Source organism: Podarcis tiliguerta (genome assembly GCF_965153285.1).
Source record: "Podarcis tiliguerta genome assembly, chromosome: 6".
In the NCBI taxonomy this organism is placed as follows: Eukaryota; Metazoa; Chordata; class Lepidosauria; order Squamata; family Lacertidae; genus Podarcis; species Podarcis tiliguerta.
The window spans coordinates 36208263-36223399 of record NC_139539.1 but is presented as its reverse complement, the minus strand read 5'-3'; the positions used below and the strand labels follow the sequence as shown (position 1 = coordinate 36223399).

Below are 15137 nucleotides of genomic sequence, written 5' to 3'. Positions count from 1 at the left end.
TTATTTATTTCCCCTTCCCTTACAGCTCCGTCATTTCCATTTGCTGTTTCCTTTTTGTGTTTATAAACTACATATTTAATAATAGATTGCTCCTCATTCTTTGTTGCGGGGAAAAAACAACAACAGCACCAGCTCATTATGGCTCGTGTCGCTCCACCTGTCACTTGGACTTACCATCAGGCACTGTGATGTGCAATAGCTTTGCTTTAGCCTTTTCTAGGAAAGACAAGGAGGTGCTGAGGTGCTATTAGAGCTAATTAGAAGAAAGTCAATTACCAGAGATTTCCCCCCAGAGGATTAAAAATGCTAGACAGTTGCATCAGCTGCCTTTTGTTTTATTTTCAGTTTTACTGTGAATATTATTTAATGTTCACTCCTGCTGGGGGGAAAAAAAGAGCTTTTTTAGACCTTTGGAGTTATCAGTGTTTACCAACTAGATTTTTTTGTTTTTTTAAAAAAGTTTGATATTGTCTTCAAAGTATACCGAGTGGGCAGGGACAGGAACACTACTAAACCCTGTATGTCAACAGAATGGGCCAGCCCTACTATTGGACAGAATGAGGTGACTGTCTCAGGCTGCTGATGCAGAAGGCAGCCATGGCTCCTGAGCCATTTGGCAATTCCCTTCTGTTGGAGAGCAGAGATATGTAAGCAACATGGCCTGTCCTGCATCCTCTCAGGTAGCTTACAGCTGAGGTGGAAGATGCTATCCCAGTGGTGAAGCAAGAGTCAACTGCCAGAAGCGTTGGCTTGTGTATGTGAGAAGAGGAGTTGGGGGAACTGTCTTCGGGCAGCAAATTGTTTTGGGTGGGCCTTGAACAAAATGTTATGTTTGCATTAGGGCTACATGCCCAAAATGACTGCTCCCCTTCAGCCCTGTGAAAAGATAGGCTTCTTTCAAGCTCAACAGCCAATAACAGAAAACCACCCAGGAAAGGAATAGAGCCTGAGATGCATGGCCTAGGGCTGATGCCCCCCAATGGCAGGTAGGCCTACCAAAGTCTGCTCATGGAGGACAGGGCCCACCAGAGACCCCTTCAAGCCTGGAGCCATCCTGACTGCAGCACTAAGACATGGGTCACATGCATGAGTTTTAACTTATTTTAGTCTATTCTATTGTGGTTGTAATTTTATGTATGTTTTAAATTATGGTGGTATGGTTTTCAGCGATAATTTTATGGGCATTTTTTGTGAACTGCTTTGAAGTTTTCTATAATCTACTGGTATATAAATGTTATGAAAATCCATCAATCCATCAATCTTTATTCTCCTATTATACACCAATCCACACAGCTCTCAAAACCAGTTCTCTCAAACCATGACTATATCTGCTCATCTACAGAACTCCATCCAATGTATGGTAGTAAAATTGCCGCTACTGATAGGGTTGAAGATGTTCTTGCTTATAGCCCTTGCACAAGTAAATGCCATAAGTAGGCATTACAGCTGACAGTTAGGTTCATGGCTCCACTTTGTCACCTGTTAGAACCAGGGGCATAGCAAGGGGGTGCGGTAGGTGTGGTCCACCCCGGGTGTCCCCACTAAGGGGGGTGATAAAATGGTGGGCAGCACTCAGCACGGGGCCTGCAGTGTGCTCGAGCCACGCGCCTCTCTTGGGAGTGACGTGGTGGCTTGAGTGCCCGCAGGCTCCATGCTGCCCCAAACAGTCCGCCCATTGCCTCCTCCTCAGGTGTAGGGCGGCTGAGTGGGAGGAGGCAGGCAGACTCCTCGGAGGCCCTGCGGTGCCCCTGTGGGCGGCTGGCCCCACCCCTGGGCGTAGGGCACATGCACCACCCCAGGCGCTCTGCTGCTGGTTAGAACTAGTTCACAAAATTAGTTTCATCACATGATTTCACATCACCTGACTATGCAACACTCAGGAACTGAATGTGTGAACAGCCTCCACTGAAAGGCATTATGTCTGACACAAAGTGAACAGCATTTTCCAACTCGACATCTGTGATGGCCCTTGAATGTTTCACTTGATCTTGCCATTCTTGAGTGATTAAAGTGAGGCCCATTTTTTAAAAAAGTTTATTGGGCTGAAGTGAGGTAACTTCTGCCATGCAATTTCTGTTGGGCTCATTATCAGTGACAATAGTATCATGTATGCAAGAGGGCAGCCTGACTACAAAACTGGTAAGCACCAGTTATGGGGAACTTAATGCTGACCACTGAAGCGCAAAACATGCCCATATAAGGTATGAGGAGGGTTCCAATAGGTGCAGAGAAAATAGGTTGAGTAAAGTTGCATTTCAAGGACTATGGTCGGATGGGGAGATGGTGGGACGTGGGTGGCGCTGTGGGTTAAACTACAGAGCCTAGGACTTGCCAATCAGAAGGTCGGCGGTTCGAATCCCCGCAACGGGGTGAGCTCCCATTGCTTGGTCCTTGCTCCTGCCAACCTAGCAGTTCAAAAGCACGTCAAAGTGCAAGTAGATAAATAGGTACCGCTCCGGCAGGAAGGTAAACGGTGTTTTCGTGCGCTGCTCTGGTTCGCCAGAAGCGGCTTAGTCATGCTGGCCACGTGACCCGGAAGCTGTATGCCGGCTCCCTCGGCCAATAAAGCAAGATGAGCACCGCAACCCCAGAGTCGGTCACGACTGGACCTAATCGTCAGGGGTCCCTTTACCTTTACCTTTTAAATTTGCATTTCAAGGACTATGGTTGGATAGGGAGATGGTGAGGTACTGGGGTGGCAGAAGGGCAGAGGATAAAATAGGTATGATGATGTATTTTGCCTGTATAGTGGTGCCTCGCAAGACGAAAAGAATCCGTTCCGCGAGTCTCTTCGTCTAGCGGTTTTTTCGTCTTGCGAAGCAACCCTATTAGCGGATTAGCGGATTAGCGCTATTAGCAGTTTAGCGGCTATTAAAGGCTTAAGGGATTAGCAGATTAGCTGCTAAAAGGCTATTAGCAGTTTAGTGCCTTAGAAAAAGGGGGTGGGAAGCGAAAAAAAATCGCAGGAACTCGCAAGACATTTTCGCCTTGCGAAGCAAGCCCATAGGAAATTCATTTTGCGAAGCACCTCCAAAATGGAAAACCCTTTCGTCTAGCGGGTTTTCTGTCTTGCGAGGCATTCGTCTTGCGGGGCACCACTGTATAGTGTGTGTGCCAATTGCAAACTCTTAAGACTCTGTTTGGGAATAAAATCAGATTAATTGGACTTGAACCCCCTAGGGAAATGTACCCCCCCCAATAGTTGTTTTGCTAGACCTTGCCAGGATCAGTGAAGCAGCATCAGAGTTGATATCCAAACATGCAGCATCGCTTTCAGTCATTTGCCTCTTACCTTTTGTGCTCGTCGCTTGTCAGCTCTTTGATTCTGATGGTAGATCCGGCTGAAGTTGGAAACAATAACTGGGACTGGGAGAGCAATGACAAGCACCCCGCTCAGGGAACAAATGGAGCCAAATATCTTGCCAGCAATCGTTTTGGGCACCATGTCTCCATAACTGGTGAAAGAGAAAGCAACAAAACAAGATGGCAGCATTAGGGCAAAGCTGATTGGATGAGACATTTGCAAATTGAAATTAGGACATGGGGCATTAATCATGTGGTTCGCTCTTGCATTTACCCCTTTGGTTTCATACATCAAAGTATTTCTATAGAATCCTCCTGCAAAACATCATGATGGCAAATAGCAACAACAGCAACAAAACCCTTAAAAATAAAATCATTAACATGACTGGCTACTCAGTAACATTTTAAACAACGACATAGTCTTGTTTGTATAAATTCCCAGTTCAGGGGCCCCTATGACGATCAGGACGTTAACATGTTTGTTTATATGGAAATAGGAGTTTAAACTCTTTCTCCCCAGCTGTAATCATGATTCAGACTGGGAGTTCTGTATCTGCAATTTATATTGGTTTTTAAAAAAGAAGAAGCTCTCATTGTCTTGCATGCTTGTCTTGCAATATTTATATAATTCCTAAAGTTCCCCTGAATTTGGGCTGTGTGTGTGTGTGTGTGTGTGTGTGTGTGTGTGTGAAAACAGGCTATTGGGCACCACAAGGGAGAGGGGAGATATACACACCACTGCATCTGCCCTAAAGTCTCTGCAATGCTATTTAGATCTCACCTTCACTGGTTTATTGTGGCAACAGCCTCCTTCATCAGATGCTCAGTGTAGCACTTTGGTAGAATAAACCCCTGTGGCTCAGTGCATAAAAGCAATCTAGAGCTCTGTGAAAATGACAGATGAGACTGTCGACCAAGTCTGCTTACTTTACATTCATAACAATCACATGCTGATGGATGAGCTGTTTCAGTTTTACCTGGTTTTCTTCCAAGCCATCCTGGACCTACCTATTCGCAAAAAAACCCACAAAAACCCCACAAGTTGATTTCATGTTTTGCATGACATTGTTTTCCCCTCATTGTTTTTTCTTTGTTTGCAATATACATAATTCATGAAAAGTGATTCATATACAGCTGATTTTTTTTTTTTTTTACAATCCCAGCCCCCACAGAAGCACCATATGCCTACTTAGTTACATTTAACTTTTAAGTCCTTTCAGCTTTTAAACAAAAGTGCCATTCCATAAATCACCATGTGCTCTCGGAGGCCTAAAGCCATGTTCTATTGATGTTGCAAATGTAAAAAAACCTATGCCAAGGTGATTGAAAGTTAGTGATTTCCTTGTTTATTGTTGTCCTGATTATCCATCTTTCAAATAATATGCAGGTGCTTCAGCTATTATCTAATTCAGTGTTTCTCTGACTTCTTTCCCCCTCACGAGCCACTTGAAGGCTGCTGAGAGTCTTGGCAGACCATTTAATGCCTTTTCTGTCTGTTGCAGCAATTATAATTCACAGTCCTAGATGCTGTGTGATTCCTAATTGTATTTCTGGACACTTTGTGGACCACCTGACCACCTGAATGAAGGTAGCGCAACACTGGTGATCCATGGACCAAAGTTTGGGGGCCACAGATCTAAGTAGTGGACAAGCCTACATCATTTCTAATGGCTCCTTGCACACTGGAGTGTTGGAGAGTGCAACACTGAACTATATGAACCCCTAAGGTCATAAACACATATTGAATCCAAGGTAATATCTTTCAGCGTGGTAACAGATGGTACCCAGTTACGATTCAGAATCCTGAAAAGGTGTGCTGTGATGTGCTGGGATCATGACTGATGGGCCAGTCAGCTAGAATTAAAGAGAACCAATCATCTGTGCTGCATTATAGGGGAATGTGTCATGCTCAACTGTAAATCAGGATTCAGAATCCCAATTACCTTAGCTGTAATATGGCACTCGGTAAGCCAGGGCAGTCAATCATACTTGTTAGTCCAGAGCAGTTGCTGCCCTGTATGTTTCATTAGGGAATAACAGCCAGAGTTCTCTTTATAGCACTAGCAAGGAGAATCTCAACTGAGGCATGGAACACCTATCCAAAGCATCATAGAGGAACACATGAAAGATTGCTCTGGTAGCTCACAAAATAGGACAAACTATGTCAAGGGAGTGCATTTTTGGTGATACTTTCCTTGCATAAGATAAAAAAAGAAGAAGAATGAAGTTGAGCTGGAAGTTCCCTTGTGCAAGCTGCAAGGGATGTTGACACCAAAATGAGGGAACTGCATCAGAAGAAGAAGAAGAAGAAGAAGAAGAAGAAGAAGAAGAAGAAGAAGACAGGGCAAATGATGTCATAGGTAAAGGTAAAGGTAAAGGGACTCCTGACCATTAGGTCCAGTCGTGATCGACTCTGGGGTTGCGGCGCTCAACTCGCTTTATTGGCTGAGGAAGCCGGCATACAGCTTCTGGGTCATGTGGCCAGCATGACTAAGTCGCTTCTGGCGAACCAGAGCAGCGCACGGAAACGTCGTTTACCTTCCCGCCGGAGCGGTACCTATTTATCTACTTGCACTTGACGTGCTTTCGAACTGCTAGGTTGGCAGGAGCAGGGACCGAACAATGGGAGCTCACCCCGTCACAGGGATTCGAACCGCTGACCTTCTGATCTGATCGGCAAGTCCTAGGCTCTGTGGCTTAACCCACAGCGCCACCTGCGTCATAGGTTTGCATAAACTTTGCATTTGCTTTTTTATATGCATAGCTGCAAATCTGGGAATACTGATTATAATTCAATTGGACATACATTCAGGGACAGCCTACTCATTATGGAGAGGCTGTTGTCTCAGGTGGCAGATTCAGCCCCCTCTGCTGCTGCTTGCCATGCCCACCTCTGGCTGCTTCCTTTGCCTTTGCCTTTGCCTCTGCATCATGCATACACCTGTGTAGGTTATAGGGTCACCCAAGACAGAAGCTTATAGCAAAGTGGCTAGGGGACAAAGGGGGTTGGGTATGAAGTGTTGTACTGGCATTTTTGCTGAAAAACCAGACCCATAGCACCCATAATAGTTCTAGCTAGTTTTCTAGTTCTGTTTATTAAAAAGGAATGGGCTGAAAAATGCAAGTGGATAAAATAAAAATTTAAAAAGCCGGATTACAGGGGGTTGCTAAACCCCCTGTGATAAACTATTGGGTTAAATTATAAATAGCATTTTGCTTATTTCACTATGTGCTATAGTTTATTAGTACAGTGGTACCTCGGGTTAAGAACTTAATTCATTCTGGAGGTCTGTTCTTAACCTGAAACTCTTCTTAACCTGAGGTACCACTTTAGCTAATGATGCCTCTCGCTGCTGCGCCGCTGGAGCATGATTTCTGTTCTGATTCTGAAGCAAAGTTCTTAACCCGAGGTACTATTTCTGGGTTAGCAGAGTCTGTAACCTGAAGCGTCAATAACCTGAAGCGTCTGTAACCCGAGGTACCACTGTACTGGTGTAGTGTGGACGTTTGGGTGTTGTGCTGTTTTGTTTTGTTTTGTTTTGTTTTAATCATGCTTTGAATGAGCTATTTCCCCCTCTGTGGAAATGATAGCCTTCAGCTAAATAATAATGATTTGAAATTGAAATTGAAACTTTCGGCGGAAAAATGTTCTCAGCACCTTTAGGAACCAGCTAAATTAGTGTTTTCCAAAGCAAACTGTACCATTCCCTGGGAAGGGGATTTCCCAAGGGCTGCTAAGAAGCAAGGGGGTGGCAGAGGGGCACTGCAGATGACTATCTGACTTTGAACAGTTGGTATCAGTGGATCAAGTTCATTAATTTTGTTGAATTAATTAAAGTAAATAATTTTAATTGGATTTAGAATAAATGTGCACTTAATTGTTACTGTTTTGAATTTATTGTGTTATTATCCTCCTTAGTGGGTCGTGCAAACCATTATTCCGAACAATACTTTTTATAGGGTAGATGGCACTAGGCATGAGTTTATGGAACCAAGGGGACGGTAGTGCCCCAAATTTGGAACCACGGAGCAATATCAAAATTCATCTCTGAGCCTCCAGTTTTAAAACACATGCTGCCCAAGAGCTTCATGCCAGCCCGAGAGCAGAGGAAGCTAGTTACTTTTGATCAAAACGGAACACCAGAAGCAGAAAGATCTGTATCGCTGAACTGAATTTGTTCAAAATCCTCCACAATGGAACAAAATGGTGGCCCACTCTTCCAGACCATCTCGCCAAGGCTGCATATGCTGTCTCTTGCTCTTTTCACTTCTTCTGTTAAAGTGGAAGGCAGGCAGGGCAAAGCTCTAAAATAAAATCTCATGACACCGATCAGCTCTTGACTGCTGAGCTACCTTGTCCCTAGAGAAAGGCTTCCAACGAATCCCCGAAAGCTGTGTGAGAGGATGGCTCAATGTATGTGTGTGTAATTTTCAGAGTTCTGTAAATGCTTCACACATCATCAGCTGAAACCTAATTGTACCACACAGAGGCTTTGGGCTGGATTCGTCTGAGGCAAATGCACCAAAGCCTCTTGCAATGGCGATGATCAATAAAACACTCTTTGCAGCTATTAACTTTTTAGACACCCTCTTATCCAAAGAGAGTTTAAAAGCCCTTGTTAAGCAACACTGCCTCAGCTGATGTTTCCCTTTGCTGCTCCCAAACAAGGCGAGGCATCAAATTAATCATATGCTGTGGATTTGAACTTGCAAACCCGGAGTGCTATTGAAAAGCTTTCTGCTGTTTACAGAGGGCAGAACAATTGTTTGGTATAGGCTCCATTTTGATTGGTTTAGCTCAGGAGAACATTCATGCACATAAACTGTGAACCTTCTGAATACACAAGGCTTGAAAGGATAAGATATAAACCCACCCAATACCAAAAGGGTTAGTTTGGCATGATACTCGGATAAGAAGGAGCTTTCATGAATGACTAGATAGTTATGATATGAAACAGACCAGTAGCACTGGTGTTTCTATATCTTCCCATTTGTTCATTCCTCATTTTCAATGCATTCCCCTATCACTTTGCAAACCACAAACAGTACATGGTTGATGGTTGGCTTGGAGGGCCACACATTAGTTTTAATGGGAGAGAGAAGCCCATGGCTTTGGCCAATTGCTGTATGAACTTCATATAGAAGTATCCAAAACACAAACTAGACTTTCACACTTATATGAGGGACTTCTAAATGATCACTCCCCAGCCAAATTTGTAATGCAGATAATTTAATGCTCTGGCATTTCATGAAACAGCTGCAGCTACAAAACACAAAACACAACACAAAACAATTTGCAAAAGAGAAAAAGGGGACCTTAAACCATTTCCTCATATGTCACAGTCAATTTCCTATCAACAGAGCAGATGTTTGATTCTTTGGCTCAGCCAGAGGGGACATAAACGGAAAGCTGGCAAAAGAGAAACTATTTCTCCCCACTGCATTGGGGGCGGTGAGCAGCAAGCATACAGTCTTCTGATACAATCTGCACAGCACAGCCACATACTGATCACTTGGGTTGTGAGGGTGACCACAGGCTTGACTGAGAGCTACAGTGGGTACTGATAGCTATCCAATAATTCTTTGCAGTACTCAAAGCAGAACCTAGTCTGCTGTAACCGGCTCAGTCTACAGATCATTTACTTTCCATTTCAGTTTCAACCAGGGCTAGTTCATGCATGCATGCACTCATCATTTGATGACTGTAACATCACTAGAGTACAAATGCATACCACAGATGAGGGTATGATGCCACCTCAAACACATCAAGAGTCGTGTCCAATGCTGCTGTTCTGCCAGCACTGCAGACTTCTGCTTGTGTAGCAGAATTCTGCCTTCCCCACTTTCCCCTGCAGCCCCCACACCTAGCACACCTTCAGTATCTGCTCCAGAGAGCATTCAGGGAGAGGAGATGAAGGGGAAGTCCTAATGAGCAAGTGGAATTCTGCACATGCAGTTCTGGATATGGCCTCAAGTAATCATGGGATAAAAAGTCAAGCTCTAAAATAAAATCTCATGACACCGATCAGCTCTTGAAGGGAGCACCAGAATTTGAACCAATCAACCTATGAAAGCTACCTCTTCTGGGATTTTCTTTGGAGTCTGTTGATATAGTAAGTCACTTAAAAATTAAAAACCTGTCCCTTTTGTGCATCCGTTGATGCATTTACCAGTTTTAATATATTCTCGGCCACAATGTTTGCTACTCTCTCTCCTTTAGACGTAGCTTACAAGTTATGGAAAATCTGTAGCCCTCCAGGTGCCAAGGGACTCCCAACTCCCAACAGCCCCAGCTGGCATAGCCAATGGTCTGGGATGAAGGGTACTGTAGTCCAGCAACACCTGAAGTGCCACAGATTCTCTCTCCTTGGTCTACATGGAAAGTTGTAACAGTGAAGATAGCTGGCAGAGGAAGATCTTGCCAATGCATAAGACAGATGTACTATGCATGTCATGGGTAGGGGGACTTTTTGAGCCTGATGGCCACATTCTCTTCTAGGAAAAGTTCTGGGAGCCATGTGCCAATGGTGAACAGGGCTAGAAGTAGGCAGAACAATTACCGGTAACATTAATTTTACCTTTGCACAGTAGGCTAGTTTCTACATATTTACACATTCTATCCTTCCTTCTGGTAAGCAATAAGCATCATCAAAGTTCAACGACACAGTCTAGCCTCCCCAAAATACTGAAAAACGATGCAGCGCTAGTGAGGAGCATGGCCTGGGGAGAAGGTGCATGCCAGTGGTGCACGTGGCCTGGGGAGATTCCAAGGGCCTGACAGAGAACCCTGGAGGGTGTGATATTCCCCATCCCTGCTGCATGCATTAAAACAAATGTCCTGTTTTCACAGTGTGGACTTTGAGGACCAGTTGACTCACAGGTTGATTGGTTGGCATTGGCTGACCTGGAGCTGAATGGGTGGGCTAACTGCACTGAACAGCACAGAGCTTGAGCATTCACATGTGAAAATAGCGATGACGAGGCAGATACAAAATGCTGAAGATTCATATGTGGACCCAGCCTTGAAATGTGATGAGTAGCCTTTGGGCGATTGTACCAACTCTCAGCATCATCCTGTCTCAAGCAGTTTTATTTTCAAGCTAGTACATTCATTGCTTCAGGTGGACAACAGAGTGGAACTTCCCTGACTGAATTTTGTGCATGAGCATGTGGCTTCCTAACTCCTTCATCAAAGAAGATTGACTTATAATGGAATAGTCATGCCCCTTCTGGCTCAATTAAAACTTCTGAAGCCAAGACCACAAAAACATGTTCTCTGTAATTAAAATGTGACTTTGTATAACTCTGTCGCCCACTCCTACCTTTTTGGCTTCAGTTTCTAAGCAGTCTGTGGGTGCAGAACAGGTTGATTCATACATTATGACAATGCAAAGCCTTTGCAAGTTGATTCGGAGTAGTTTTAATTCCTCATAAAGGAAACATCAGCCCTTGATGAGCTAAAACCTGGTCTCCACCGTAGATGGTCATTAAAGGTTCTTCTGAAACCATGGATTAAACACAACCGTAAAACTAAAGTATCCGTCATTGTGTGATCCACCTGAGGGAATGTTAAAATTGCCAACTAGCTCTTCTGAATGCCAGTCAGCTAATTATCCTCTGAGAAGAAAGGCCGAGTAATTGGGCCATGACCATATTATATATTCCTAGGAGCAAATGACGATCTGCTCTGCATAAGCAGATATGTAGTTCTGCCAATCTCATAGTAGTAGGTGCTCCTGAAATTGGATCCAGGAACAAATAAATATATGGTTGGAATTGCTACTCAAAGTAGACCAATGCACATAAGTGAATCCAAGTTAGTCACGGCCAATAACTTCAATGGGTCTACTCTGAGAAGGACTAGCACTGTGTAACACCCATAGAGAATAGTAATATAACTTATTTTAAAAAGACCACAAAGCAGCAACTTCTTAATCAAACCCAGCATTGATTTTCAGACTGGGTCTCTGGGGCACCTGGGTTATTCAGGGGGTCCACCATGAGAGTACTAATCAGGGGCAGCTCTGGCTTTAAGAGAACACTTATAAGCAGTGTATATTTTAGGAAATGATGCCCCCAAAATGTGTAATTTTGTGAAAAAATACATACAAAAATAATTGACATTTTCAAATTTTTTAAAAAAAAACATGCATTGGACCACATGAAACTTTGGACCACAAAACCAAAATGGGTGTTGCTGAAATGTATTTGACCATAGCTGCTAAATCTTCACTATTGGTGGCATCTGTGGTTGGCTGGCACAATATTAATTGCTAGCTGCCTCCTTGTTTTTGTCCCTGATCAATAGTGCCAATACTACTAATAGCCTCACAGCCCATTTATAATAGTTAAATTGCCGAGCAATCAAAAACATTGTATTTTCATGAGCATTAATTGGGCATTCTAAACCCATGTGTGTTCCACCCCCTGGTCCCTCAGCCAGGAGTCAGAGAACCTCGGAAGTCTTCATTAATTCATTTTTAAAAAGACAACTAATCACCTTGAAAGTTTTTGTTTTTTTTAAAAGGAAAGCCAACCAGTTAATAGTTCTGGTGAAAGCAGATTTTAAGTAATTAATCAATAGCCTCATTAGGGTTTCTGGGAGATAAAAGAGCATCTTATGATGAATGGCCAGAGGGCCTAACTTGCCCAGAAAGCAACATCAAAGCAGTCTAGGCCATAAAATGTTCTACCACTGCAGGCAAATGAAGAGCAGTCTTGTAGGTTAGGACACCACACCCCAACTTCAATGAATATAATCCTGGGGGGAATTGATCAATTTTTGTGTGCCCCAGTTCTAAAAAAGAAAAGAAAAAAAGCCTTTGCTTATTGCTTCATCCAGGGGATCTGAAGCTTTGTACCGTAACGTTTCCCTAAGATTCAAACTTGACCTGATATTCAGACCCAACATCAGCAGTCAAGCGGATCAGACACTGATCTGGTCAGTAGGAACCCTCACTGGCTTGACTTATCAGCTGCACATACACAACTGTGTCATGGTGCTGAATCAGGATATTTAATCCTTTTGTCTCCACCATGGTCCTGACCGAAATCATATACATACTGCACTGGTTATTTTCAATGGGAGTACAGCTTCCACTGCCAAGGGGTTGTGTGATTTCAGTTAGGACTACTGTGGGGATAAAAAGCTGAAGTCCCCTCTTCCACGCCACCATCCCCATCAGGATTCATCCCACCCCACCCTACCCTATCCCTAGTTAAACAAAAATCAGCTGCACAAGCTTGAACTGTGTGACACACATAAATTTTGGAGTGGAGGAGCTCATCATGGCAGCCCAGATAGCCATGTCTCCCAGGAGAATCCAAAAAAGGGTGCTGAATTTTGCATCCTATAACAACCATTTAACACTGGTTTTTCAAAACTTCTGGTTGTCTGTATGCTACCAATATTTCTAGGTGTTACTGTTGACTGCTGAACCCTGGCAACCTGGGAGCCAAATACCTGAAGAAACTCCTTTGCTTGCATCCAGAGCTCTGCAGGAGAAGCCCTTCTGTTGGTTCTGCTGATAACTGTGGTACAGGGCCTTTTCTGGGGCAGCCTCCTGGAAATGGGGTTCCCTCCCATCATAAAATGTGCCTGGTGTGGGCTTTGAGCCAGCTGAAGACAACTCTCTTTATCAAGGCATTTGGGGACTGCTGATCAGCGTAACCCATTTGTAATTGGCGGACTGTTCTATGCTGTTCACATGGCATAGATTTTAGTACTCATCTTAATTTTTATTACTTTAGACTGTTTTATCATTTGAATAATTTTTCTATGTGAGAAGAGCCCTGACATTACTTATGATGAAATCTTTTGAATGAATTAATGAGTGAACAGCAAAACTAAACACCTTCTACTACAGCAGTAAAGTCAAACCTTGGTTCCTGAACACCTCCGTTATCATACGTCTTGGCTCCCGAACGCCGAAAACCCGGAAGTAAATGCTCCGGTTTCTGAACGATTTTTGGAAGCCAAATGTGCTATGCAGCTTCCGGTTTGAGTTTCCTTATTGTATTGAGGCTTCTGCTTTCAGTTTCGGTTGTCAAAGATTTTGGAAGTCAAATGGTCTTCTGGAATGGATTACGTTCGACAGCCGAGGTTTGAGTGTACCACTTTTTTAAACCTTTATCTTTTTTTTTTTTAAATAAAAACTTTATATAGAGTTTGACTGCTCCCTTGCTGAACTGTTAAAGTGCATGAGCATTCATCTAGGACACTAAAAAGCACACCAAGCAAATAACATAATGGCATTCTTGCCATTTCTCATACCTTTTGTCTTCTGCAAAAAGGCAATTCACAATGCAAGCCTAAGCAACTAACCCCCTTCGAAATAAGGTTATAATCTTAAAAGGCTGTGCACTCCTTTCTCCAGCACTGCAGTGCCACATTTCCCCCCTGAGCAGTTGAAACAAAACACAGGGTCAATTTCACTTCACAGCTTTTGAAAAGAAGTGAAATTGACAATATTCAGAAGCAATCCATCCATTTGCATTCCATTTAGTTTGAACTGAATGTGGCATTGCTAAGGTTTTCAGGAGAATCATGCTGAGGAGTCAAAGGGGTAGTCTTTGCTCAATCATGTTCATAAGCCCCTATTAGCTTCCAGGCACAACTCCAAGGTGCTGTTGCACTGCTACAGGAGCAAAAGCACCAGAAATAAATGTCAATATAACCTTATACACAACAGCGTGGATATGTGCTGAAAATGGGCTGGCTGCTCCATGCAAATGCAGCTGCTGTGAACTGACAAGCAGTCAAGTGAGAAAGTGAGAGGAGTAAGCAAATTCTTGGCTTGATTGGCCCACCTGCTTTCTATGCAGCACGTTGCACAGAGGCAAAATAGGACGGTGGCTGGAGGGTTTCTTGCACCTAAGCAGTCATACAAAGCACGTTGTTTACTTGACAAGATATAAACATTCTTCTTCTTATTGACTGAAGGGCTCTTCAGAAAACATTCTGTAGGCAATTTTTCCTGTTGCTGCAAAGATCTGCAGGGGGCACCAGGGCTTGTTTTGATGGATTAATATCATGCTGTGGCATCAAGCAAGGACCATGGTGTCTCCAAAATGAATATAAAGTAAATCATCTAGGACTAAAAATAGTATATTAAAAAACAAACAAAAAAACCCATATTCATCATTAATGGACAGGAGTTTGGTTTACAGTGGTATCTCAGGTTAATTCAACTTAATTCGTTCTGGAGGTCCGTTCTTAACCTGAAACTGTTCTTAACCTGAGGTACCACTTTAGCTAATAGGGCTTCCCGCTGCCGCTGCGGCACGATTTCTGTTCTCATCCTGAAGCAAAGTTCTTAACCCAAGGCACTATTTCCAGGTTAGCGGAGTCTGTAACCTGAAGCGTCTGTAACCCGATGTACCACTGTACAACTTAGTTCTCATGCCGGGTTTCTTGAATGGTCTTGGGGTTAGCTGGAATCAGGGGTGAAGGAAGGCACCTGGTGTGGGGTGTTGAGGGGTTGGGAAAACTGCCCACAGGGACAGGGCAAACCTCCCAGCAGTTCACGCGCGGTGCCGCTACATACGGTGCATGTGTGGTGCCGCTACATATGGCACATGTGCAGCGCCGCTACATACTGGTGTCAGGGTGAGCTGCGCATGGAGGGGGTGATCTGCTGCGTGTTGCGGCATCGGTGGTGGGTAAGCTGCGTGGCGGGGCATGCGATCGGCATTGGGGCAGGCGATTCCCCATGAGCTGTAGTGTCGGGGCGGGTTTGTCTGCCCCCCTGCACGGATGGTACCCGGGGTGCACCGCCCCCCCCATCCCCTTCCTCCACCACTGGCTGAAATTACAGATTTCAGCATCCAATTCT

General features: G+C 43.9%; 1 protein-coding gene across 6 annotated transcripts in view; it reads right to left on the bottom strand.

Annotated features, from left to right (window-relative positions):
• KCND3 (potassium voltage-gated channel subfamily D member 3) overlaps positions 1–15137 on the bottom strand; it is a 266574-nt gene that overhangs the window by 69289 nt on the left and 182148 nt on the right. For all 6 annotated transcript variants that reach the window (XM_083444375.1, XM_083444372.1, XM_083444377.1 and 3 more), the window contains exon 3: positions 3293–3455. In XM_083444375.1, coding sequence (XP_083300501.1) covers positions 3293–3455 — 163 coding nt within the window. The remainder of the gene's footprint in view (positions 1–3292; positions 3456–15137) is intronic.